Source organism: Nyctibius grandis, chromosome 9, assembly GCF_013368605.1.
Source record: "Nyctibius grandis isolate bNycGra1 chromosome 9, bNycGra1.pri, whole genome shotgun sequence".
NCBI classification, from domain to species: domain Eukaryota; kingdom Metazoa; phylum Chordata; class Aves; order Nyctibiiformes; family Nyctibiidae; genus Nyctibius; species Nyctibius grandis.
The window spans coordinates 30619579-30644792 of NC_090666.1; the positions used below are offsets into that span (position 1 = coordinate 30619579).

The window sequence follows — 25214 nt, forward strand, 5'->3', positions numbered from 1 at the left end:
TCGCACCCCACAGCCGGCACAGACACCGGTACTTGGCTTCTGCACGGTGTGGGAAGGCTCTAAATGGTGCGTTTCACTGACACGGCTGTCACATCCTGCTTCACACGGTGGCTTTGCACTTTTTCTCTTCTCATCCTGCTGCTGTTTCAATCGCAAGCGATCTCAGCGTGTTGGGGAGCACAGCGCAGGGTAATCTATTTTCTCAGAGAAAGACATGCTCAAGTCACCACAGGGCTGGTGGTGATGGGGATCCCTCCTTTGCTCCCACGAAGCCTGAGCTCTGCCAGCTCCAGGAGATGGGCTGTGCCCTCAGGCAGGTCCCTGGGTCCGTCCTCAACCCCAGGGACTCTGTCCTGCATCTCTGCAAACCCAGCAGCCATCACAGCGTCCCTGCTGGGATCGGCCAAGGGGTGATGCCCACTGGAGATCAGACACAAGAAATGGCTTCTCTGCTCTTAAAAATCCCAGACTACCCAAGGCACGACAGCCGGTGGGGCAGCCCCTTCCCACTCAAGCAGGGCTCTGTCCCAACAGCACCAACCCCCGGTCTCCCAGGGCAGGGCGAGGGTCCCACGGGCACCGGGGGACCTCGGCACCCAGAGCGAAGGGACAGCACGGGCCAGGCGCTTGGTGCACATGGGAGGGTGCTCATCCCACATGCCCATGCCGGAAGGAAATACGTATGAAATGCATACATATTTCCTGTAATAGGATGTAGTAATAAATACATATTCCTTTTTATATATATATGTATAAAAATACTTTTCTATATTTTTATATATTTAATATTTTTTCTGTATTTTTTTATATATATATATAAAAAAATATATAAAAATACATATACACACACGCTGAGTGTGATACTCTGCCTGGAAGGGGTCTTAGCAAGCGGGCTGCCCTGCGTATGGCCCTCTGCCTTGATGGGAACTATCCGCTCACACAACCAAGTGATGGAAGAGCTGGCCAAAAGCCAAGTGATATCCACTCTCTCATCCTTGCTGTACCCCGCTCTGCTCATTTACCACACATGCATGGGGTGTGGGGCCACCCAGAGTAGGTGGGGAAAGGAGAAGCGCTGCTGGGTGCAAGACCCGAGGTCCCTGTCACAGCATGATGGTGACGCGGCACCAGGGATGCTCGGGAGCACGGAGGAAGCACCCAGGGGCACCAAGGCACAAGCACTGACACTAGTGGCACCTAACCTTTCAGGCGCATGGTGCAAACACCCCAGGAGTCCTCCTGGGATACTGGGCACGAGAGCACGTCCTCCTGTTTTGCAAGAAAACAGATGTTTAGCAAAGCACTGAAGGGGAGCTGTGGCTAACAGGCTGCAAGACCCGTCTCTGCTGTTGAACACCCGTCTTATTTATAGCAATGAGGTCACTGTTAGCATCAACACTTCCCCTTCAGTCTCATTTCTAAATCCCAGCTTTCTCCTCCATGCTGCACAGCAGCTTCCTCCATCTCACTGATGCTCTCCAGCGTGCCCAGCACCCTGAGAGGCCGGCGTGCCCCAGCTCTGCTCCCTGCCCGCGTGCAGGACAGCACCCAGCTCTTTCCTCATGCACCTTTCCCAAGGCCACCTTCACATTTTCTGTCTTGCAGACCCTTCAGGAGCATCTTGCCCTGCCTGAGCCATGCCAGGTGTATAACACACAGCAAGCCAGAGAAGCTCCATAGATGGAATACCCTGGTGGCTTCTGCAAAGGGCTCATGGTGAAGCAGAGCCCCAGTCCTCAGCCACCTAAGGCATGTGGTGAGAAGGTCAGAGCTCAGGGCGAAGGAGGACCCTGGTGCTGGGGTTCAGCCTTCTCCCTCCTGATGCCACCATGCAGCCCTGGCCAGGGAGCAGAGCCTGGTGGCAATGTGCCCTGACCCCAGCCAGGGCGCTTGGTCTCAGCACCCCGCTCCCCACCTTGGGATGAAGGTGGTTGCCAAGCTCTGCGGTTCTGCTCCTTCACACCAGGGCAGGAGGATGGGCTGTGTGTATCCCTCTGCTTGCCTTAATTTATGAAAAAGAGGGAAAAAACAATGTCCCAGGCAGAGCACACCCAGGAGAAGAGTACCCAGGAGTGGTGGTGGCAGTGGAAGTCTGGGACCAAGCCAAAGGGATTACCAAGGGGGTTGGAGAAAATGCTGCTTGAGGCCCATGTCTGGGCCCTGCTAACACAGAAAGTCAGACTGAAAACCTGCTTTCCCCTCCCCTGAACTCTGTAAGGAGGCAGACAAAAGCAGAAGCCCCATTTGTTCTCTTTCAAAGTCACCCTACGTCACGTATGCACTCATCCACCCACATACCAGTGAATAATTTCCCTCCACAGCAGAAGAAAATAAGTGGTGAGCTTTCTTCTGCTGCTCTCTCCTAGCATCAGGGTGTGCTTTACATTCTTGTGACAGGGGAAAAAAATGACTTTGAGGATTAGAAAGGCATCCAAATCCAGCCCACAAAATGAACCCTACATTACAAAACTCAACAGCAGCCAGAGCTGAGTATGTGTTGAGGTTCCTACTTTATTTCTGGGGTTTGGGAGCTTTTTTTAATGCAATTTTGGTTGGAAACTTGCTCTATTTTATGAGACAAGCCTGTAAGCAGGAACCTTTAACCTCCAGCAAGGATGAGGAGCTCGCAGAGCCTCAGTCCACCCCATCGCTGCCCCACACCTTGGCATGGCAGCAGGAATTAAACCGTTGGAAATATTGGGCTGGTGAGATGGCAGGAGCTCATAGAGCCTGTGGGTTTTGTCCCCACAGCCTGTGTAGGAAGTTCTAACTTGTAGAAGAGCCGGAGCCTAATCAGGCACATTTGGGGTGTCGATCAGCTGAGTGCTACAGGAAACGAGGGTGGAAGCGGCTCTTCCCACCTGCCAGCAGCAGCAGCTCTTGCTGGGCAAGAGCCTGTTTCCCCAGCCCCATTTTTTTGGGGGAGGTCGCAGAAATATGAGCTCACACTGTTTTCAGCATCCCCAGGGCACTACTGATTAGACACGGACGGCAAAGCAGGTGCAAGCAGTGATCAATAACAAATGGAGAGCGTGAATACAGCTAAGAGTACAGCAAAGGTGGTCATGAAGGAGGCAGCTGTGCCTCTTGGAGGACCCCTCAGGTTGGGCTGGCACAGGTCACCAGGTGCATCCTGGGCACAGGACAACACAGCCCAAATGAGTGATGAAAGTCATTTCCCAGCAAGGTGCACCCAGGAGGGTCCAACAAGGAGCTGGTGTCCACCCCGCCTTGTTAAGAGCCTTTACTGTGAAGACCTTTTTTTTTTACACTTCAAGGGTTTTTACCTGTTGTCTGCAAGTTCAAACAGTGCTGGCAGAGTTTGGAGGTGACAGAAATGTGTTGGGCCAGCTAAGCACAGCAAGTGCGGATCATGCAAGCTGGGATGTTGCAGCTGTGACGATAAACGACGCCCTTAAAAACTTACCAAGGTCGACTGTGGTGGTGGAGAGGGACTTGTGGAAGACATCTTTGTGAAGGACTCTGTGCACCCACCACAGTGTGGTCTTGGGCCAGACATGGCAGAGTGAGCTCCTGGGCCATGTCACTGTGAGGATTTGACTGGATGACCACAGAGGCACCTCTTGTGGCCTGTGCAGCTGTGCGGTGGCAAGGCTGCTGGAGCTCTTCTGGGGAGGCTGGCTCCAGGGCAGGGTGGGGTTCCCAAGGCTGCAAACCTTCACATCCAGATGACCCTTGCCATAAGCAATGGTGGCAACCAGCCTTAGCTGTCCTGCCGCATCTCCGAGTCCATACTACAGCTGGGCTCCAAACCTCACCATGCAAATGTCACGGAAATGACACCCATTGACCTTCTTTCTGCCCTCAGAAGGAGACCAGACCTTCTTTCAAGGCTGACCAGTGTCACCCCTTGCTTGTCTGATATCTTACAGAGTCTGATGAGCTAAGGAAGGACATCCTGACGTCCCAGAAGGGGATCTGAGGAGCCCCACGTACTAACCTGGCCTCAGTGCCTTGTGAAGGTTTCCCTTGTTTTCCCATTTCCGTTTGACTCTGAGCTGTCAGTTTGGCAGGTTCTCAGGAGGCGGTGATGGCACTTTGTGCCAAGTTGCAGGAGCCAGGGAGTGGCTGTTTTCTCGCTCAGGGCAGCATCAGAGCTATTTCAAAACCTTTTTTTTGGATGCTGTGTCTAATATTGCTAAAAAGGGCAATGTTTGTTGTTCCTTCATGCTTTCTTATTCCTTTTTCTTCTTTCAACAAGTTCCTCTTTTCTCACTTCCCCGTGTGTGTCTGTGTTGCAAGGCGTGACTCTTTTGGGTCTTGCTCCAGGGCCATGCTGGGCGGAAGTAATTATGAGAAATGGTGGTGTTAATGAACACGATCTCATTGACACCACGTGAAGAACACTGAAAAATTGCTCCCTGAGAGCGATTTAGCCAACTTTATGGATGGCATAAATTTCTGGGATCAGGAGATGTGCTTTGGGGCAAGAATTGAGTAGTGTGAGCAGCTAAAACAAGCACTGCGAGAATGTGCTAGTGAAGAACAGGGTCTCTATCATGCTCTGAAGCACTGGTGTAACTGAAGATAGCAAGTTCTTGTGGGATTTGGACGATGTGCTAGGAGTCCTTCCCTGCACGCCCGTCAGAAATGTGCAGCCACCTTCCCAGCCCCAGGGTCAGAGCCCCTACCCACACCACCACGTCCTGGCCCCCCTCCCCGTGCGGGTCCGACTCCAACACTCCGTCCTTCTTCCTTGCCCTGCACATTGTGCAAGAGCCAGCCAGACGGTTACCACACTGCCAGGCTGGACCTTCACCACGCAGTGTGAGCCAGCCTCTCCGCTTCCCTCGGAGACGGGACTGCGGCTCTCCTAGGATGTCAGTCACCAATGCCATGATGTTGGAAATCCTCACTTGTTGGAAACTCTCGGCAGGAAAACTTATATTAATTCGCTAGCTGAAATTCTTCATTTCCTTGATGAATCAGTTAAATGTAAAGCAAGTAGTAACAGCCTCTTTTTCCCATGGATCTACACGCCTTGCTAGCTAATTAATAGAAAAGGTCCTTTTGTTAATTTTGATTCCAATTTCCATACAAATATAGCTCAACACAGCAGCTGAAAAAACTCACACCTAGTAAAAAACTAAATGCAGTGCTTGAGATTTCTGCAATGTTACATAGATATAATCATATAGGTCAAAGAGTCTGGATAAACCCTACATCAAGCTTTGCAGCGGTTCGGCTGGTCGCATCGCGATACAGTACAAGTTCCTGCCTTGCTGACTTCCACACTTAGTCCAAAAGCTATATTTATTGGAAACCAGCTTATTTTTGTTAAAGCACTCCAGCACCCATCCTGAGTCAACCCACACACCCGGGGTGGCTGCCCTGGCCCCGGCTGCCTGACTCCGGGGGCTGCGGTGGGATGGCTGTGGGAAGGGCACGTCCCCCTGGGGCCACCGTCCTCTGCAGCCACTTTCTATAGGGATCGAGGGCTCCTTCCCTGCTGCTGCCATGCACCAGGCAGTCACAGGGACGCTTTTTGTCTTGCAGAAAATGTCGCGTGACTGCTGCCCCCAGCTGCTGGCGATGACCTGGGTGCTGCTGCTGGTGACAATGGGTGAGCCCAGCCTGCCTTTCCTTGCTGCCTTCCCCCGACACCTTATGTGGGCAGTGAAATGGGGGACACACCCAAATGCTACCCAGCGGCAAGTACATGGCATTGAGAGGCGTACAAGGGCCAGATCCTGCATTTCCCAGGATCTGGAGTTAACTCAAGCCGGCCCAGCTGAGGGACAGTGAGGCAGATGAGGACCCTGCCCGGGCCCCCAGCATGGGTTTTATAGGCAGGGCAGGCTCAGGACAGCATGGGTGCCCAGTGCTGGGTGTCAGAGCATGCCATGGCTGCCACCGCTGCACATCAGCCTCCCCCAAGTCCCCCCCATGCCAGCTCTGTCTTCTCTCCATTTCAGCCCTTGCCATGGAGTGCCCCAAGATCAAGGTGGGGACATGCAGGGACTGCATCCAGTCGGGTCCCGGCTGCGCCTGGTGCAAGAAGCCGGTAGGTCCACGTATCCTGTCGGGCTGTCAGCCCCCAGCTGTCAGCTAACAGGCAGTGGGATGGTCACCCTGCCCAGCCCGCTCTGCCTGCACTGGAGGGGGCAGACTGCCTCGTGGGAGTGTTTCATGTCGTACATGGTGAATAGGGCCAGGAGGGATTCCTTTCTCCATCAGTACCCTGGAGACCTGGTTTGGGAGCTGGGTCATCTTGTAACGAGCCTGTTCACCTCCTGCTCCTCTGATTTTTTTCCTGATGATGTTGCAACACGCAGAGTTTCACCAAAGCCGGCGAGCCAGACTCCATCCGCTGCGACACTATCGAGGAGCTGCAGCAGAGGGGATGCCCACATGACAAGATTGAGTTTCCAGTCAACAACATTACAAGGACACAGAACAGTCCCTTAAGTAACGACGTACAGCTGACTCCCCAGGAGGTCCACCTGAAGCTGAGGATAGGTACGATCTGCCTGGTGTTCCTAATGCCCTTTCACTCTCCTCCAGGCTCAGCTGGGATGTGGCGGCATGTCACAGCCCGCATTTCCTCCCGTTTTGTTCTGAAAGAGAGGAGGATCCCAGTGGAGGTTGGGCGATGGGGTGAGATGTGAGCCACAGCATGGCAGCTGATCCTGGTGTCCCTGTCCCGCAGGCCAGCCTGCTGTATTTGAGGTGAAGTTTCGCCGCGCCATGGGGTACCCCATTGACCTCTACTACCTCATGGACCTCTCCTACTCCATGCTGGATGACCTGGAGAAGGTGAAGAAACTGGGAGGGGAGCTGCTCAGGGCGCTGGAGAGCACCACCCCTTCTCGCCGCATAGGTGAGCCTGTCTCCAGCACAGGACCCCAACACATTGGGGCTGGAGTGGGATGCAGGCAGCAGGCAGCGTGACCTGTCCTCTGCCAGGCTGGAGACTGTACCGGGGCAAGGGATGCAGACACGTACATGGGGGCCAGCAGATTGTCCATGCCCTGTGCCGCAGGGAAGTCTGCCGGTCCCTGCCCGCTCCTGCTGCTGACGCTGCGCTCCTGGATGCTCTAGGGTTTGGCTCCTTCGTGGACAAGACAGTGCTGCCCTTCGTGAACACGCACCCCGAGAAGCTGCAGAACCCCTGCCCCAACAAGGACAATCAATGCCAGCCTCCCTTCGCCTTCAAGCACATCCTCTCGCTGACTGACAACGCCGAGAAGTTTGAGAGCGAAGTGGGGAAGCAGTTTATCTCCGGGAACCTGGATGCCCCAGAGGGGGGGCTGGATGCCATGATGCAGGCAGCGGTGTGTGGGGTGAGTCCGCCCTGTCTGCCCCACTGCCGGCAGCTGTGCACAGGCATGAGGGCTGTGACCCGTGCCCACACACCGTCCCTCAGGAGGTGGCTCTGCCCCTCTCTAGGTGGGCTTTGGAAGCCCATCGGGTATAAGTCCTGATTTGGCAGCAGGGCATGTTTCTGGGGGGGGGTACAAGACAACATCTTACCCCAGCCTCCTCACCCTGATCTCCTATAACCCACCTCCTCTGTGCCCCCTGTCCCACACCGTGGCCAACACGAGACTTGCCGTGCTTTGGCAAGGGCCGTACCATACCTGCTGGCACCGTTCTCCCAGCCCTGCTCAGGGACAGGTCTCCATTCCACTTGCAGGACTTGATCGGCTGGCGCAATGTGACCCGCTTGCTGGTGTATGCTACTGATGACGGCTTCCACTTCGCTGGTGATGGCAAGCTCGGGGCCATCCTGACCCCCAATGATGGCCAGTGCCACTTGGAGGACAACATGTACAAAAAGAGCAACGAGTTTGTAAGTACTCAGGGGCTGCTCGGTGGCTCTGCACCCTCAGCCTCACTCCCTCAGGCAGAAAAAAATGTCACATAAAAGCCTGTTGCTGAGATCACAAGGTCACCATAATCACCATAACTTGGGCCATGAAACCCAAACTGTCCACCCTTCTGCTGGTGGGGGAGATCACACTGAGCACGGCATCCCTCTCCCCACCTAGGACTACCCATCTGTCGGCCAGCTGGTCCAGAAACTTGCCGAAAACAACATTCAGCCCATTTTTGCTGTCACCAGTAAGGTGGTGGATGTTTACAAGGTAAGGAGACTTCAGATGGTGCAGGTGCCTCCCGTCCCTCCCCAGGGGAACAGAAACAGCTGTGTGTGTCCTTCTGCTGCTGCCCCCTGCTCTGCCATCACATGATGGAGGGGACTACTCACCTTTTTGCTCTCCATTGGCAGAAACTCAGTGAGATGATCCCAAAGTCGGCAGTGGGAGAGCTGAACGAGGACTCCAGCAACATCATTGAACTCATCCAGGTGGCCTACAATGTAAGTGCTGGAGGAGGCTGTGTTTCACCTGTCTCGCAGGGCTCGGAACAGGGAAAGGTTCCCATTGTGTGTCCTTACCATCAGAGAGCAGTTGGGAGCAGGGCTTTGAGGATAGGACATGCTGAGTCCCTCTGCCCACAGGAAGCAAGAGGTTCTCACCTCTCCAATGCTACCACTTGCCTTTCCAGAACCACCCCAGGCAGCTGAGACCCCAGCCTGGGGTGCTCCCAGCCCCTATTCCCTATGCTGGGAGGAAGCCCTAACCTGCAACCCCACACCCCCTTGCTTTGGCCTCCTCTTGGACCGATGGCACTTTCTCTACCATTTCTCCACAGAACCTCTCCTCACGGATCATCCTGGACCACTCCACCCTACCAGACGTCCTGGATGTCAAATATGACTCCATGTGTGGTAAGGACAAGGTCATCATGGACGAAGCGAGAGGGCAGTGTGACAACGTCAAGATCAACGATGAGGTACGTTCCCCCATACCAGGAATGCTCTACATCTCGCAAGGTTCCTGATGTCCATCCTGTTTAACAGCAGGAGCCCAGCCTGTTGTTCCAGGCTTTCTGTTTACATGAATTTAATGCTAAGTGTGTCCAAAATGCTGCATGATGGGGGAATCCTCCGTTGTGCTGGATGTGCGTGTGCTCAGCCTGGGGCTGATACCACCCTCCAATTGCTGAAGCTACCTGATGGCCTCTGGCCCTTCCCTTTCTCACTCTGCACTTTCTAGGTCATCTTCAAAGTGAAGGTCACGGCCAAGGAGTGCATCAAAAGCCAGTCCTTCACCATCCGGCCGCTGGGCTTCACAGACACCCTCACTGTCCACCTGGACAGCAATTGTGATTGCAACTGCAACGAGAAGCCCGATCCAACTGCCTGCAGTGGGAAAGGCAGCGTCATCTGTGGGATCTGCAGGTACGTGCTGTCCCCCCAAAACACTATTTCAAACGCTGCCAGAGCTGGGCAGCTGCTGGGAGAGGGCTGTTGGGCCAAGCCAAGGGCGGCTGCATGGTGTGCTTGGTTCCTTGAAGCACCTGTGTGCCTGGAGAACGTGGGGCCAGGTGAGGGCTCAGCAGAGGGGTGTACACATGGCGATCAGTCACGGCCAGGCTCTGCAGCTTTGCACCACTTTTCTTGTTCAGAGAGGCGGTTTACATTGATGGAGGCAGGGAACACAGTGAGCTCGCTCTCTTCTGCTGTTGGAGTTTCTGCTGCTTTCCTAAGAGCATCCACCCACCCACCCACCTGTCCATCCAACTATCCACCTGTCCATCCAACTGTCCACCCATCCATCCAACTCTCCACCCATCCATCCAACTCTCCACCCATCCATCCAACTATCCAGCTATCCACCAACGCACCCATTGAGAAGACACAGATTTCTGTAGAAATCTCTCAAAATCCCACTTCGCGGGTGTAGTTCACACACGTCTTTATGTGCAATTATTGCTTCATGGCCCCTCGGTGACAGGGAGAGGAAAAGACTGGTTTTCCTCAGGAAACACTCAGAGCTCCTTGGCAAGGGTTTGGAAATTATAAATATAACAGTAATTTCCGGGCAATCACTTGGTGTTGTAAATATGACCAGCAGGGAGAGCAGCGTTTCTGAGGTTTCCTCCTGATCAGCCACCCTGTTCCAGCACGGAGTTAGCACCAACACGCCGTGGTTGGGTTTCGGTGAGGCTGTCCCAGATTTGCTCCACTTTGGCTGAGATCTGGGCCCCACACGTGCCCCACAGTGTTTCTTGTGGCCACTGACCCAGGCTCGCTTCTCTCCTTTGACGGCAGCTGCAATCCAGGCTACATAGGGAAGAACTGCGAGTGCGAAACGAAAGGCAAGACCAGCAAGGAGCTGGAGGGCAGCTGCCGGAAGGACAACAGCTCGGTCATCTGCTCAGGGCTCGGGGACTGTGTGTGCGGGCAGTGCGTCTGCCACGCCAGCAACGTGCCCAACAAGCAGATCTACGGCACCTTCTGCGAGTGCGACAACATGAACTGCGAGTTTCACAACGGCTTCCTCTGCGGCGGCAAAGGTGATGCGTCTGCGTGACGGGTTCTCCATCAGGGCACAGTTCAGAAAGATTGAATCCAGGGAGATGCTGCCAAAAGCCAAGTGGGTGGGTTTCAGGTCCCGAGTCCCACTGCAGCAGCCTGCAGGACTTCCTCGACCATCCCATGGAGGGTGGCATGGAGAGCACAGGGTGGGTGATGCTCTCCAAGCACGGGCAGAGGGAGGGCAACCTGGCTCTCTGTAGGATCTTGGTCTGAAAGGTCTTCTCCCGCAGAGCGCGGGGAATGCGACTGTGGGGAGTGCAAGTGCATGCCCGGGTACGAGGGCAGCGCCTGCCAGTGCAAGAAGACGACGGAGGGCTGCTTGAACATCCGCGGCAACGAGTGCAGCCACCGCGGGACCTGCCACTGCAACCGCTGCCAGTGCTGGGGGGAATACCAGCCCCCCTTATGTGAGGAGTGCCCGGGCTGCCCCTCGCCCTGCGGCAGATACGTGTGAGTGGCGCACGCGGGGACGGCACGGGGGGTGGCGGGATCCCCTCCACCTCCCGGGCAGGTGCAGGCAAGACCAGCCATGGCCAGAGCCAGGTGAGAGCGTCTCTGCCCCTGCAGAGGTGAGCTGTGGCCACCTGTTTTGCAGCTCCTGCGCAGAGTGCAAGGCCTTCCTGAGTGGCCCCTTCGAGAAGAACTGCTCCCAGGCCTGCCCCACCATCCGGGTGGCCGAGGAGCTGACAGGGGAGAGCAGGCATTGCAGGGAGAAGGACTCCCAGAACTGCTGGATCTCCTTCCGCATGGTCCAGGAGGACGGCCAGGAGATATACACCATCTCCGTTGATCCTAAAAAAGGTACCCCAGCCCTGCTTCCCCTGCCCCTCTGCAGCCAGGCTGCCACCTCTGCCACGCTGGCCCCACCACCTCGCTGGGGGCTGCAGCCAGACGCTGTCTGTCTGCCCCGCAGAGTGCCCAGAGCCTCCCAACATCGCGCTGATCGTGGGTGGCACCATTGCCGGCGTGGCCCTCATCGGTCTGGTGCTTCTGCTGATCTGGCGGCTTTTGATGGAGCTGTTTGACCGCCGGGAATACCGCCGGTTCGAGAAGGAGAAGTCCAAGGCCAAGTGGAATGACGTAAGAGAGCCTGTCCACAGCGGTGGGGTGTGCTGGGACGCTCACATACATGTGGTGGGACACCTGGAATGGACATCCTCTCCAGAGGCAGCCATGGCAGACCTGAGCCCTCTCCACTGGGTGGTTTTGCAGCCCGGCTGGATTTTGCAGGGGGCTAAAGCAGCCTGTGAGCTCTTCTGCCAACGCTGTCTGCACCGTCGACATTGAGAGGGGGTGGGCTGGGTAACACTCTGCTGAAAATCTGATACAGCACAACAATGCGGACCTCTCACCTCTCTCCCTGCAGGCTGATAACCCCCTCTTCAAGAGTGCCACCACCACAGTCGTGAACCCCAGGTTCAATGGGCAATGAAGCGGAGCAACACCCAGCAGCGCTAGGACCCACCGTTAAATAAGGAAACGCCAAGCTATGGAAATCTCAAACTAAGGCTCCCACCTCCTCTTCTTTGTCCTGTTGGTTTGTTCCCTTCTTCCAAGAGGCCACCAGCACATCAGATGTGTCCTGGCGTAGCACTTGACATTTGGGTTAGTGGAGCTGGGAGAAAGGAACAGACACAGCTTTGCCCTGGATGGGACTGCGGAGCAGGTCCCACCAGCGGGCACATGCAATGGCTCCTGTACTGGTTACTGACTGTCCCAGCTCTTGATGCTAACTTTGCCTTCTAGCACGAGTCTCGGACACCAAGACCCAAAACTAGCTGAGTGCTTCCAGCTTTGATTTTGGAGCTGGGATTTCAAAACTGCCATTTCCCTTCTGCTCCAGCAGATTCTGCTCCTGGGCTGCTCCCTGCCTTCCCCTTCTGCACTGGTCTCCACCACTATGTTTGCACTAGGTTCTAAAGCACTCGCTGCTGAGTTGGACATGGAGGGTCCTCCAGGCTGGTGGTCAGCTCTGGGGGTTGCAGTGAGGTGATGGGCCTTAAGGGCTAGTGAGTGCCTGTGCCTGGAGATGAAGAGCAGCTGGGCAACATGTACTGAATCTTTTTTTCCAAATCATCAGTGGCTCCCCGGTGTCACTCCCCTCTCAGACCTACCTCAGGCAAGGTTCTACTTGGGCTCCTGCAAGCTTGGCTTACCTCCACCAGGCCTTGAGCCCTCTGTATGACAAGGAGGCAAAGGAGCAACTGTTTGAACTATGAAACATCAGCACTGAGCACGTGAAATGTTGCCTGTGTCTCTGAGTTCAACCACAGCTTCTTCCATCACCCCCAGGGCGAGATCTTTTCCCTGTTCTGCAAGCGCATCAGACATGCCAAGGGCCAGGCATGCAAAAGACCTGGCCGTACCTGGAGCATCTCCAGCTCAACACTTTTCCAAACTATGCACAGCAGCTAATTGCTCTTACACTGTGGGGTCATTCCTGTGAAATAGTGGTACAATTCCATATTTGATTTAAGTGTGGGAATAATTTGCGTATAGCTGTATTATGTCACATCTTCATTTGCTCTGTGAAGAGGTTTAACATTAATAAAAATTAATATATAAAGTAAATACATCTGTCCTGCTAAGAATCGGGAGTAAGGGCAGCAGCTGAAGCATTCATCGGAGAAACTACAGCAAAATCCTGTCATTGCTGCCAGCATCTCCCATAGATACAGCGCCTGGGAAAGATGCTGGCCAGAGAAACAAACTGTCTTCTACACTAATTTGCCCTCTACGTCCTGAAAGATGCTCCCCTGCAAGCCAAAACCGACTCACTACATGATGCAAACCAGCTCTTGTCCCTGCCCATCTGCTGGCAGCTGTATGGAAACCACCTTGAGCAAGAGTGGCTGTACCACGTCAGATCAGGGGTTCATTTGGGCTATTTTGCTATTCTTCAACAGTGACTGTGAGGGTCTAGGGCAAAGTAAGAAGAAGGAAAGTATCTGATATTTCCCCCAATACTACCCTAGCCTGCAGCTATTTTTGGCTCAAGGACCCTCAACCCAGTGTAGATCCCGTGCACCCCGTGCCCAGCTGCACAGAGACACCAGAAGCACCTGTTAGGGCTCTGGGTCTTGGATGCAACACCCGTTGCTGGGGACCCAGGCAGAGGCTGCTGTTACTTGAACATGAAGAGACTATCTATCTCTCCTGTCAGCAGCTGCAGGTCTTACTGCTTGTGTAGGGTGGGCAGTGTGAGTACAACCACATACCTGCTTTGGAGGCCAATTAGAGAAAATTGATGAGGGATCCAGACCTTTTTAAAAAGAAATATGATCAGTGATTGCATTAGACAGAAGTATATGCTAGGGCATGTGCAAAAGCCCAGAGGAAAACAGTGAGCTAGGAGGGTCCTTCAGGCCCCGGTCTTGCTTTAGCCCAAAGGCTTGGTGGTCCCTCTGTGGAGAACTGCTTGCAAAAGTCAGAAGTATTTCTCAGCCAGGTGTGGAACAGCCCTTTCTCCAAGCTTCAAGCACTGCCCCAGGACATCCTTTCTTAAAGTTGTTTAATCTCCATCAAGAATAACTGAACCATATTTTCATTGCCTTGGGGTGGGGAGGAAGCCAGCTGATTTTCAAGTCAAGATGTTGACTTGATTTTGTCAAGAGCAGAGTTCATCAGTACAGGCTGGGACACACCAACGGGTTCAAGTTCCTGCCAGCTGGGAGGGCGTACACCCCCCCATTACTGCACACAAAACCCGCACCCAGCCCATGACACACTGCATCACTCGAGACAAGGCTGCTGAGATGCGGCAGAGATACGCCTGAGCCCCTGCAGAGGCTCTCTGGGCACTTTGTGCCCTCATGGGCTCCTCTTGCTCGAGGAGAGGGACCACCACCACCGCTACCGAGGGCGGAGGAGGCAGAGGGGCCGCAGGAGCTGCCAGGCCACATCCCAAGAGAAACAACATCATCCAGCTGAGCTGACAGCCCGTGCCTTCACTTTTATTACAACCAGGAGCTCCTCTTGAGTTTAAGCCACTTGTGTGCCAAAGGGAAAATTTCCAATATTCTTCAGATAATGGGACCAGCCCCACAAGTTTTCCATGCAGAAGTCCAAGTCCCGTGCCAGCCGCTTTATGAGCAGGTAGGTGCCACCCAGTCCTGCTGCCCCCATGACAAAGAGCCCTCTATTAATTACCTGCAAATGCAAAGAGAAACCTCAGCATCATCAGAGGTTTGCTCCTACCCTGCAACACCAACCAAGGTCTTCACGCTTGCAATATCCCACCACCAAAGCTCCCCCCCTGCAGCTGAGCAGTGCTGGCATTCAGGATGCTCACAAGGCTTATGGCATGGGGAGGATGGGCACCACCACTGACCAACCTTTTTCTGCCATTTCCAGCGCTGAAGTGCCTCATGGTAGCGAATTCTGGTGAAGGTCACCTGGGAGGTTGCGGGAGCATGTCACCACCTCAAAGCCAGCCAGAAGGAGCTTGTGGCAGCTCAGGCAGTGGGGACCGAGGTGCTAGCCTTACCATGGTGTACAGTGGCACAATGGTGGACGGCATGAGGGTGTGGAGGAAGTTGTCTACTTGCTTCCGGAAAATGAACCACGTTGAGTTCACGTGCTCACGCATCTGCGATAGAGCAACCATCACCCCTTTGCAGGGCATCTTGGCAGAGCTCCCATGCATTTTGCTAGCTCTTTCACTGCCTGTCCTGGGGGTCACCGCAGGGAGCAGAGCCTCCCCAGCCCCAGTGGCATTCCCAAGGACTGCTTAGGCTAAAGCCTGCCAGGGTGAGACCCAACCAGAGTCTTGCCAGACACCCTGCCTGCTGTGTGCATCCTAACAGAGTGCCACTGTTTCCCTGGTCCATGGGACTGTAAGTCTGTGAGTGGCTCGCCTACCTCTACGTAGTTGTACATGGCTAAATCCGAGATCGCGTGGTCATCTGGCACCCTCAGCCTGGAGAACTCAGGGAGGCAGGCACCTGGGAGAAGAAGGTGGCAGCTCACATGCAGCTCCCCAGCTGCAGTATCCAGCTGCCTTCAGCTGCAGAGGGGTCCTCCTCTGCTCTTGCTCCTCCTCGGCCACCTCACTCACCAAGGTCATTGTGGAACTGGTCCATTAATTCATCGAAGACCAGACAATCCTCAAAGCCCTGGGAGGAAAATTAGAGGGTAAATAAGCAGAAGGAGCCACGCATTCACGAGAAGTGCTCTCACAGATGCTTAGTGTAACTGTTTGCATGTGCAGGGTCCCACTGACCACAGCTTCAGAGCAGGAGTCTTACTCCAGGCCACTCTGCCAGGGGTCTTGCAGAGAAACACAGGGGATTGCCTTTCCTGGCATCCTGAAGCTGCCCTGCTGTCCCCCTCCCACGCAGCCCTCTGCCCCATGGGAAGGTGGCACCACTGCCCTGTCCCCTCTCCTGCACAGAGGACAGCCGGGTCCTTGTGAGCAGCCAAGTGCCTGAGGGGAGTTCAACACCTGCCAATGCAGAGGACATCAGACTGTGGGACTGGCCAGCCCGTGAACTCTATGGAGCTACACTTTAAAACCAGGCATTTCTGGGTGAAAAGAGTGGGGACACGACTCACACGGCCCAGGGTTAGCCACGGACTTACAGCATTCATGCCCTGTCCATAGAAGGGCACAATGGCATGTGCGGCATCTCCCATCAGCACGCACCGGGAAGCAAGGTGGTAGGAGGAGCACTTCACAGATATCATGGCCTGGGCTGGCAGCAAAAAGTAATCGTGCTTCAGCTCTCGCCTTCAGGCAAAACAACAGATACTTCACTTGTGGGACCACAAGAGACAAGAAGAGCAAGTCATGCCGCATCCAAGCTCAGGAAGCCACGGCCATGGGCACTGTCAGCGTTGGGATGCAAAAACCAAGCCTGTTCACTCGGCTATTTGTGCTGGGAAAAATGTGGAGGCAATAAAACATCTTTCATTAACTTCCCTGCTATGGACCAAATATTTTGTCTTCAGGTTTGAAGCTCTGCACACAACCTGACTGTGAGTAAGTGTCATCGACATCTCAGTCCTCTTACTGTGAGCAGCGGTGGATGGCGGTCACTGTAGGAAGGATATACTAGAGGATAGCTGAGTTTCTAAGTTTATGTGAAGTCCTGTGATACAGGCTCCTTAAGAGGAAAGGAAACTGCCTAACCCAGCCGAGACCCTTCCTATCAGCCAAGAAAAGCCCGTAAGAGAGAACCATGTTGCGAAGCAGAAGCATTAGTAGCGTGGGCTGGAGCTCCCACCAGCTGGGGGCTTCCCTCTTTGCAGGAAAGTGAGGACATGCCAAACAGAGCCACGGCCATCAGGACATGTGCTGGAAAGGCTGGTCCCGGTCCCCATTGCCACCAGGGCCCTCTGGCAGAGCGGAATGCTCTGGCCCTGTGCTGCTGCCCTTGTGCCGTTTGACTTTGTTTAGTCAGCACAGTGGGTTTTTTTAGCCAAGCGCAGCTTTTCTCTGTTAGCTAAAATCTCAACGTTTGTGCAACTCAGCTATCCCAACAGCGGGACTACCTTCACGCTGCTGGTTTTGGCGTGCAGCCCTTACCTTCGGCCTACCAGAGTCACTTTGCTCACCCACCTCTAATGTCAAAACCCCCACGGCTTATGATCAGCGAATCCATCTCCTGAGTTCAAAACCTTTAGCAGCAGTATGGAAGCAGCGGGAGGTGATGGGCTTTTTGCTCCTGCAGTGGCAGGGCCTGGGCTGTGCCTCCAAGGGACAGAGCGGTGCTTCAGCGCGACTCCATCAGAGCCTACCGCGGGACGGGGCTGCGTCCCGCTGCTGAGCCCGCTGTTCCAGCGCGGACGCAATGTGGACCTCAGTCTGTTCACTCCCCCTCCTTCAGATCTACAGGCCATGGGGATCCACCCCAACAGTGTTCGCAACCCCTTGGCCCGCCAGCTTCAGCAGAGTCTCTGTCACCAGGACCCCGAGGCTGGGTGGGGATGCATCCCCTGGCCTCGCGGCACTGCGTTGGCGAGGGAGAAGGGGAGATGGGGACACTTACTCTCCGATAAGGGGGATGGCGTCTGGGAAGTGGGTCTGGAAGAAACCCAGCACTTGCTCGCCCGTCGTGAGCTTCTCAAATTCCTCAAAGGGCATGAAGAGCGTGCAGGTGAAGGACTTGTCCTGCCAGCCAGGAAGGAAGGTCAGAAAGAAGCCCAGAGGCCATAGAGAGCTCAAAGTACCTGGAGAAGCAGCTCAGTGCCCAGCCTGTCACCCAGCAGTCTCAGCGACCCACCTGTGGTGGCAGCAGGGATGAGCACCCTGCCACCCTGTTTCCCATGGTGGGCTTGTACACGCTGGGGGCAGGCAGGGGGGAGGCAGAAACGGGCAGCGTGTCATCTGCCAGCGTGGACCTGGCACGCTGCCCTGGGAATCCTGTGTCTGGTTTATAACCAGAGAGCTGGTTTTCGGGGGGTCGGGTGGGCTCGGATGTGTGGGCAGAGAGAAGTGAAGTGGCACAGGTAGCTGCTGCTGGACCTGCACCCCCCCGGGCTGTGGGATGCCTGGCACAGGCTGGGGGTCCCTCCTGGCACCTTGTTGTCCCTCACAGCCCCTGCCACATGCCTGCCACCACAGCCAATTCATCCCCACAAGCTCTATCCCATGCCCCAAGGGAGCGTGGCCATGGGTTATCACCATGTTGGGCAGTGCAATCATCATGAAGGTGTTTCTCGGCCAGATATGGAGGTAGTTCGGTTCCATGGCAAACTGAAAGAGAAGAAAAATCACTTTGTGTCCCTGACCTGCCCTGCTCAGCCTCCCCAGCCCGAGCCTCTGGTTCCCCTCCCCACCAGCACACCAGTTCCCATCCTTTGTACCATGAGAAGACACAATGACACAGGGCCCCTTTCTGGTGCCTGATGCTTCAGGGAGTCACAGAACAAGGGCAAGAAGAAAGGGCAGCAGAGATGGGCAAAAACCTGCTGGTTTGCAATCACTGTTGTCCTCATAGACATGTTCCTGTATCCCCAGGTGTAGGGGCCTGGACCGTGGGAAAGTTATAGAGAGAACATACCAGTACACTGTTATGTAACAGCATGAGATAGCAAGAAAGCATAAGGATGTGGCTTGCTTAAGTTTATAGTAAGTATCCAATTAGAACAGTAGAAGTGGCACGCAGCCAGATTGTGTACAATACTTGTAGCCAATAGTTTAGTGTGTAACCGTTACATAAGAGAGTATGTAGGTTATAAGAGAGTGTGTTAACCAAAATAAAGAAGCTACTAGAGCACCATATTGGTGTGCTGTAGTTCCTTCCTTGCGTGTACCACAACACCCAGGACCTCTCAGAGCTACAGTTAACCCCACTGCTCCGGGGCAGGCTCTCTAGGATTTCTGCCGCCAGGTACCAAGACATTGGCCCCACCACTGCAAGAGGAAGAGATGCCTGCCTTCTTCTAGGAAAGTTTTAATCCCTTGGCTGAGTCTCAAGCAAGAAATTCGTTTCTCTAGAGCTGCTGTAGCAGAACCACCATGAGAGGGGAGCAGGGTGTCCGTTCTGCAAAGGTGGTAGCAGCCCCCAGGACAAGCACACTCACATCTCCATCCTTGGGAGGGATGGTCAGCTCCATATAGCCATGAGGAATGTACTCGTGACTGTAGTTAAAGCGCGTTTGCCTCATGAACTGCTTTCTGACTGTTGAGAAGGCTCCATCACATCCCATGATGAGATCGTAGGTGACTTCCAACGGCTGCTGGTCAGATCTGAAAGCAAGAGAGTCCCTTGGATCAATCCTGCTGTAACTCCAGGCCAGCTCAGCACTGCTGGGCACAGTGGATCTGCCTTTTGCAAAATGCCGGTGTCACCTCTATCATTATTAAACTTCTGGGGTGAGGGAAGACCGGCTTTCACTGACTGGGAAGCTCAATATTAGGATAAATAATCATCTTGTAGGTTATCAAAAGCATAACTCTGCCAGATCTACCCAAGAATGCGACAAGCACTGTTGGGGTAATGCTGCTATTTCTTAGAGCCTGAATCCCCAGGTGGACGGGGGTATGACCAGAACTTAACACAACTATGAAACAAGGTCATTAGCTGCCCTCCCTGATGAGCAATCTGTCCCTGGAAACCAGCACTATGGAGCCTGGCACGTTTATTCCCTGCACAGGTCAACAAGCGTGTGTCTAGCCTCCTGCCAGGCTGTTAGGGACTTACTTAAACTGCTTTCATACTCCCCATGAACTGTGCTCTTGTGCCTCTCCTTTCCAAAGCTGACACCGAGTTTTGCCCGCTCAGGAATAACACGCTGTTTTCAAACTGAGATTGCTCAATTGTTTGAGGCTTTATGAATGATTAAGCAGAAACTAACTGCGCACAGCACTTGATCCCAGGCTTGGGCAGGGATTACCTTTTTATGGTTAATGTCCCCAACTCTGCGTTGCACCCCAGGAGCTTGTGTCCAAAGTACAGTTTAGTGTTGGAGTACTTCTCAGCAGCTGTGAAAAGAAAAGACAACTAAATGTTGTACTGTGACCCCAAAAATATTTCCAAGGGATCCCTAAATTATAGGGACTTTTGCCATTACAGCAGATAAGATGGCTGTGCTAAGTGATGGCCGGAAGGCAGGGCACTAGGACTGTGTTTGGTCAACTCTGGTGAAAACTAAAAAGTACAAGGAATCCTGCAACGATTTTTTCCCCGCAATGACATGAGTCATTGACCTGTTTCCACCATCACTGCATTGTATTTCAGGATGGGATGTGGTGCCTGTATTCAGTGGGAAATTTGGCCTGGCCTGATTACACGCTTTGCCCCAGTGCTCCAATTTCTATTTGTCTGTGTACAGTCGGGGGTTACGGAAAATGCCACTAACTGTGGCAAGGCTGAGGAGGTGTCTCCTGCTTTGGCTGGTGAAGTTCTGGGAGCAGATGCCAGTGCCAGGAGCAGGGCAGCTGAGACAGCTCCCACTCGAGGGTGAATGCAGAAGAGTTGCTCCTCGGGGATTTCTGCACATGCAGAAAGGCCTCGGGGAACTTGTTTGAATATCCTTTCGTGTCAGACAAGCAGCAGGGAAACAGCACAGATTTCCTTCTTAAAAACACAGCTAGTTCACGTTTGCACTTTCTGAGAGCCAGGTTATGCCGAACTCACGGGCAAAGAGAGCCTGGGGCCCAAAGTCTCCTATTCATGGGGCAAACCCTAAATCCTCCCTGAATAAGGTGTGAAAGTGTTTGCAAACAGACCTGGCAACCTACCTGTTAGCAGCTCTCTGTTTAAGTTTGCTCTGTCCACAGAGAGAATGTACTGCAAGGCAAACAGGAGGCATTGCTGAAGGATGCTCGGCATGGCCAGATGAGAAACACCACCCTCTCCAAACAGCCCCACCAAAACCCAGGGGTCATGAAATCCCCTTCCTGCTCACAGCATCCCTTCTAAGAGCATGAGCCCCAGGCTGTCGGTCACACAGAGCTACAAACGCCATCAAAGACCCCTCGAGCTCTGCGAAGCATCTCTAAGTGGCAGCACGAGACCAGTACCTGGTTCTTCTTCCCATAGGGGATAGAGTACTTCTTCCCCGAAGGTGTATGTATCCTCCTTGCCCGCATGGGAATGCCTTTGGACACAATCTGAAATGGAAGGAACATAACCCAGGCTTCTGGCCAAAACTGAGTTGCCAAGGGACAGGGCACAAACTACCAAGCGCCATTCCCCCCGTGCACCCCACCCCAGGCAGAATGGGATGTTCTCTGCTCTCATTTTCCTGTGAATATCCAAGTTACTGAGGAAAATTTTACCAGGCTGTCAACACCAAGTCACTACTTTTTACTGAGATTACTTACAAGCTCATTCTCATAAAAATCAGTGCAAAAATGTTTTTTGATAGAAGGGACATGAAAAGTCCCAGGGTGCTGGACAGGGCAGGGGATGACAGCCAAATTACATCCTAGGGCTGTGATACAACCTGTTGAAGCCCGGGTTCCTTCTCTGTAGGGAGAAGGGGTTCAGGAGACCCCACCACTGCCAATGGCTGGATGTTAAATGGTTGTGAGCACCCTGCAGAGGTGTGCTGGGCTCTGAGCCAAGTGTGCTGTGCAGAAGTCAGTGTGCATGGTTTTCAGGGGTCAGCCCAAAGCTCAAGGTTTTGTGGGAAAAGACAAATCTGGACATGTCAGTAGGGAAACCAGCCCCCTTTATCACATCCTGCTGGTACTTCAGCTTTTCTGGGAGTCTACCTATTCCTGCCCTGTTTGCCCTCACCCTCCATGAGGGAGGAGAACATGGCAGGGAGGTAAACACTGGAAGGTGTTGTCTGAGTGTTGGTCTCCTGGGGAAGTACCCTCTGCCATGAGCAGAGCCCAGCTGCCCAGAGTTGGGTGCTGCCCCCAGGCTGGGGGAGATCTCCATTGGTGGCTGTGCCACGAAGCAGTGGAGAACCAGGCTGCAGGCACGCAGTGGGAGAGGTCTACGTCCACCCTCATGAAAGCAGAGCTACTGCTGCGGTGGCCCCTGTATGCTTGGGGAGCAGAAAAGAGACTGTCCATCACCAGCTGAAGTCAACAACATTTTAACCACAGAGATCCCATCACCGACAGAAGCTTCCAGGGTACCTGCTCCTCCATCCCCACGGCTTGGAGGGCTTGGCGTCCTCTGTGGGACAGGGCCAAGTTAATGCTTCTGCCACGGGCAAAGCTGGCCACCCGGATATCTGCGTGGAAAGAGCAGTTGGTTATGTAGACACTGATACCACAGCCTGGTGCAGGTGGCATCTCCCGAAATCCCTGCAGCGACAGCAGGTGGGGTAGTGGGGAGTCCCCGTCCCCCTGCTCTGCGTGCAGGGAGGGCAGGTATCCGAGGGCACGTTCAGCTGTCAGAAAGGCAGCTGAGCAGCTTCGAGGGCCGCTTCCTCAGTGCCGCCTCTGGCCTGGAAGAAGCAGCTGCAGCCAAGTGCTGCAAAGGGAACTCTGGATCCTGACAGCTCCCCACAGTGCCAGAGGGCACATTGTCACTAAGAGCCATTTGCCCTCTAAGTGGAGAGAGTCGAGCGATGAATGCCTGGCAGCTTCTGCTGAGACCCACAGACTGGCACTTTTCGGGACACTGGCAGGTCACCTTCTCCATCACTGTTCAGATGGAAATGTCTTGGTGCTGGCCTGTTCCTCCTCCAAATGGCCTCACTCAGGCTTCCTGGGTTGTCCGGCCAGCATGTGTGGCAGATCCTCACCCCAATAGCTTTGAGGGTTGCATATCAGCACAAGAAATGGGCCAAAAACTGGAGCAAACTGGTAAAATCTGGCTCAGAAAGCAGGTAAGAGCACCCAGAAGCTTTATGAACCTGTGAAACTTCTAGCATATACAACATCCAGCAAAGAGTTGAACGGTTAAACCACAGTGAAAAGCTGTTTGCTCTTGCTGTGAGCCTGCAGCCTGCTGGCATCACTTGGGGCTGGCTGCTGTGATCCCCTTTTTCTGCAGAGCTGTATGCAGGACTCGGGGCAGGAGCAGCTGGGAACCATGCAGCAGAACTGGCCATGCCGACCTCTGCCCAAGCAGGGAAGAGTTATCACAGAGACCACTTGTCACCAGGGACTTCTCCTTCCCTTTGCCACACGTTCGAGTTGAGTTTCACCTTCCATGGTGTCATTCTCATCTGCCACTTGGTTTGCCATCTCTGCCCAAGTTTTATTTGTCTGTCAGCTGATAGACACTGAAGACAAGTGATTTCTTTCCCTTTCAGTCAGCACCTGGGCTCTGAATCACCATTTCTCTGTTGCTGTGCCCTGCAGAGCTGGAGGCTTCCTAAAAGCAGTCCATCTCTCCTTCTGCCCCTCTTGCCACCAGCCCTCCTCACCATCAATGGCAGTGGTTACCAGTTAAGTCGATGCTTTTAACCCTAACAGAGATGCTGCAGCATTAACAAAAGCTGTTGCTTCCAAACTTCTGACCCAGCTTGGTTCAACAGCACTGTGCTATAATTCTTCTTGCAGAAACCAGTTTTCAAAGGTGAGGATTTGAATCAATATTTAAGCCAAGAACATAAAAAAGGGGCATCATTTCAGTAGCTGAACAGTGTGTTCCCTCCACACAAGACAACATATTTCAAATAAATGCTCCCCCTCCCCACAGGACCTAAAGGGAAGAGTGAAAAGAATATCCCCAAAATGCCACGCTTTCAGATTTCATTTTCTTTCTGCAGTTTCAGTGAGCTCACACAGTTCCTCTTTTGCTTCTTCAAGAACTGTTATGAGTAAAGGGACAGAAACATAATGATAAAACAGTAATGATCAGGCTGCACTTACCTTCTCTGGCTTCATAAACGTCAACATTGAAACCTCGTCTAGCAAAGAAACAGGCATTCAATGCACCCACCTACAAGAGAAGGATCAGGAATGGTGGATGAAGGGTTTCCCTAGTAGCTATATCACAGATCACTGCCGAGATGCATCAAGGGAAAGCAGCGGTCAGGGGACGCAGCTTAACATATACAGGAAGACCCTTTGATCAAGAACCTTAGAGGACTTCTTCCTGGAGAGAAGTCCCCTGGCACATCTGATGTGCCTGCAGAGCCTCCAAGACAAAAGTCACCCATCAAAACTCATCATATAAAGTCATACCAAGTTCAGGGCTTTTTTACACGCAGTGATTAACAGCAATGGGGTAACCCCTTCTGCCAGAGACAGCAGGAGCTGGTACAGGCAAGCTCTCTGCTCCTCTCTGGACTATATTTATTGTTTTTGATAGAATTCAGGGTGCTGCAGCATTCCCTTGGGAACACAGAAGGGGAAGCTAGACCTGTGCAAAAGCACAGTATTACCTTAAAAAGAACGGCACACACATGTCCTGCTTGTTATTTAAATGGATGGCTGTCTTTTTCTCTTTTAATTTCCATCATTAATCGTTGTCAGAACTACAGACACTTATGTCATCACTCTTTTCCAGCAACATGGGGACCAAGAAGCTAATGGCCACAAACTCAGAAGAGAGATTTAGGTGCTGCAATGCTCCATGCTGTCCTTTAGAGTCAGACCACTCTGCAAGTAGCAACAGGGGAAAACCATTCCCAAACAAAAGTGGGCGGAGGAAGGCATTTCCCCTTAGCCTAGCGTTCACCAAGTCTCAGTCCTTGCAAAGCATTTCACGTTAGCGACTTGGTTAAAGCCAGAAACAGCCAAGGGGCAGGAGGATCTGGCAGCTCAAACGAGGACTGTTATTTAGTGTACCTTGGCATCACTGATCCACCTCCCAAACCCCTTCCTCCGAGAAAAGGACTCTTGGCAGCGGGATTTATTTGCACACACCATTCAGGGCAAGTGCCCACCAAAGACATGCATTGTGTCTCTGGGATATCTCAGCAGCAAAGCTTTCCCTCCAGGGAAAGAGCTGTTCTCCTCCTACAAAGTCCTAGATGCTCAAATGAGCCTCGCTGTCTCGCATGGAGGGAACTCAACCAACTCCTCCGTAACCCCCCATCGTCTGCAGGAGGAATGATTTTAACAAGAACATTCACCCCACATCCAAGCAATGCTTTCACAGCCCCGGCTCCCTGCCAAATGCAATCACACAGCAGCCAAATTGCGTTTCCTACCAGACCACCACCGACAATGGCGACTCTTTTCCCCCGTGGGTCACCAGGCTCCATCGCTGGGGCAGCCCCCAGGTCGCACGTTCTTACTGCTGCGTCCCCACTCCCTGTCCTGCTGCTCTGTCCTCGCCGGCGGGGAGGGGAAGGATGTGGGTGGCTGAGTCACGCCTGGGTTCTTCTCCCCTGCTTCATATTAAAGTTTAACTCCCAGCCCAGAGACTGTTGGTGAATCAGCCTGGCCATGTGGCCAGCCACACTGAGCCTTAGGTGAAGAGATGTGAATGTGGCGTTTTTCAGC

General features: G+C 53.6%; 2 protein-coding genes across 2 annotated transcripts; one reads left to right on the forward strand and one right to left on the reverse strand.

Moving 5' to 3' along the window:
* Window positions 1-5520: 5520 nt before the first annotated feature.
* ITGB2 (integrin subunit beta 2) lies at window positions 5521-12842 on the forward strand. The gene is made up of 15 exons (XM_068407573.1): window positions 5521-5584; window positions 5937-6025; window positions 6297-6480; window positions 6671-6841; window positions 7063-7304; window positions 7658-7813; window positions 8013-8108; window positions 8252-8341; window positions 8677-8817; window positions 9081-9265; window positions 10139-10383; window positions 10636-10855; window positions 11001-11206; window positions 11319-11485; window positions 11772-12842. Exons 1-15 carry the CDS (start codon window positions 5521-5523, stop codon window positions 11835-11837), a joined length of 2322 nt encoding a protein of 773 aa, XP_068263674.1. The 3' UTR covers window positions 11838-12842.
* Window positions 12843-14386: 1544 nt separating this feature from the next.
* KMO (kynurenine 3-monooxygenase) lies at window positions 14387-24995 on the reverse strand. Its single transcript, XM_068407950.1, has 15 exons — window positions 24920-24995; window positions 23634-23703; window positions 21945-22042; window positions 20874-20963; window positions 20592-20640; window positions 19745-19832; window positions 18932-19127; window positions 18030-18101; window positions 17395-17516; window positions 15986-16133; window positions 15462-15519; window positions 15266-15348; window positions 14892-15029; window positions 14740-14799; window positions 14387-14554 (listed from the first exon to the last, which is right to left on the reverse strand). Exons 1-15 carry the CDS (start codon window positions 24971-24973, stop codon window positions 14387-14389), a joined length of 1494 nt encoding a protein of 497 aa, XP_068264051.1. The 5' UTR covers window positions 24974-24995.
* Between the last annotated feature and the right edge of the window lie 219 nt (window positions 24996-25214).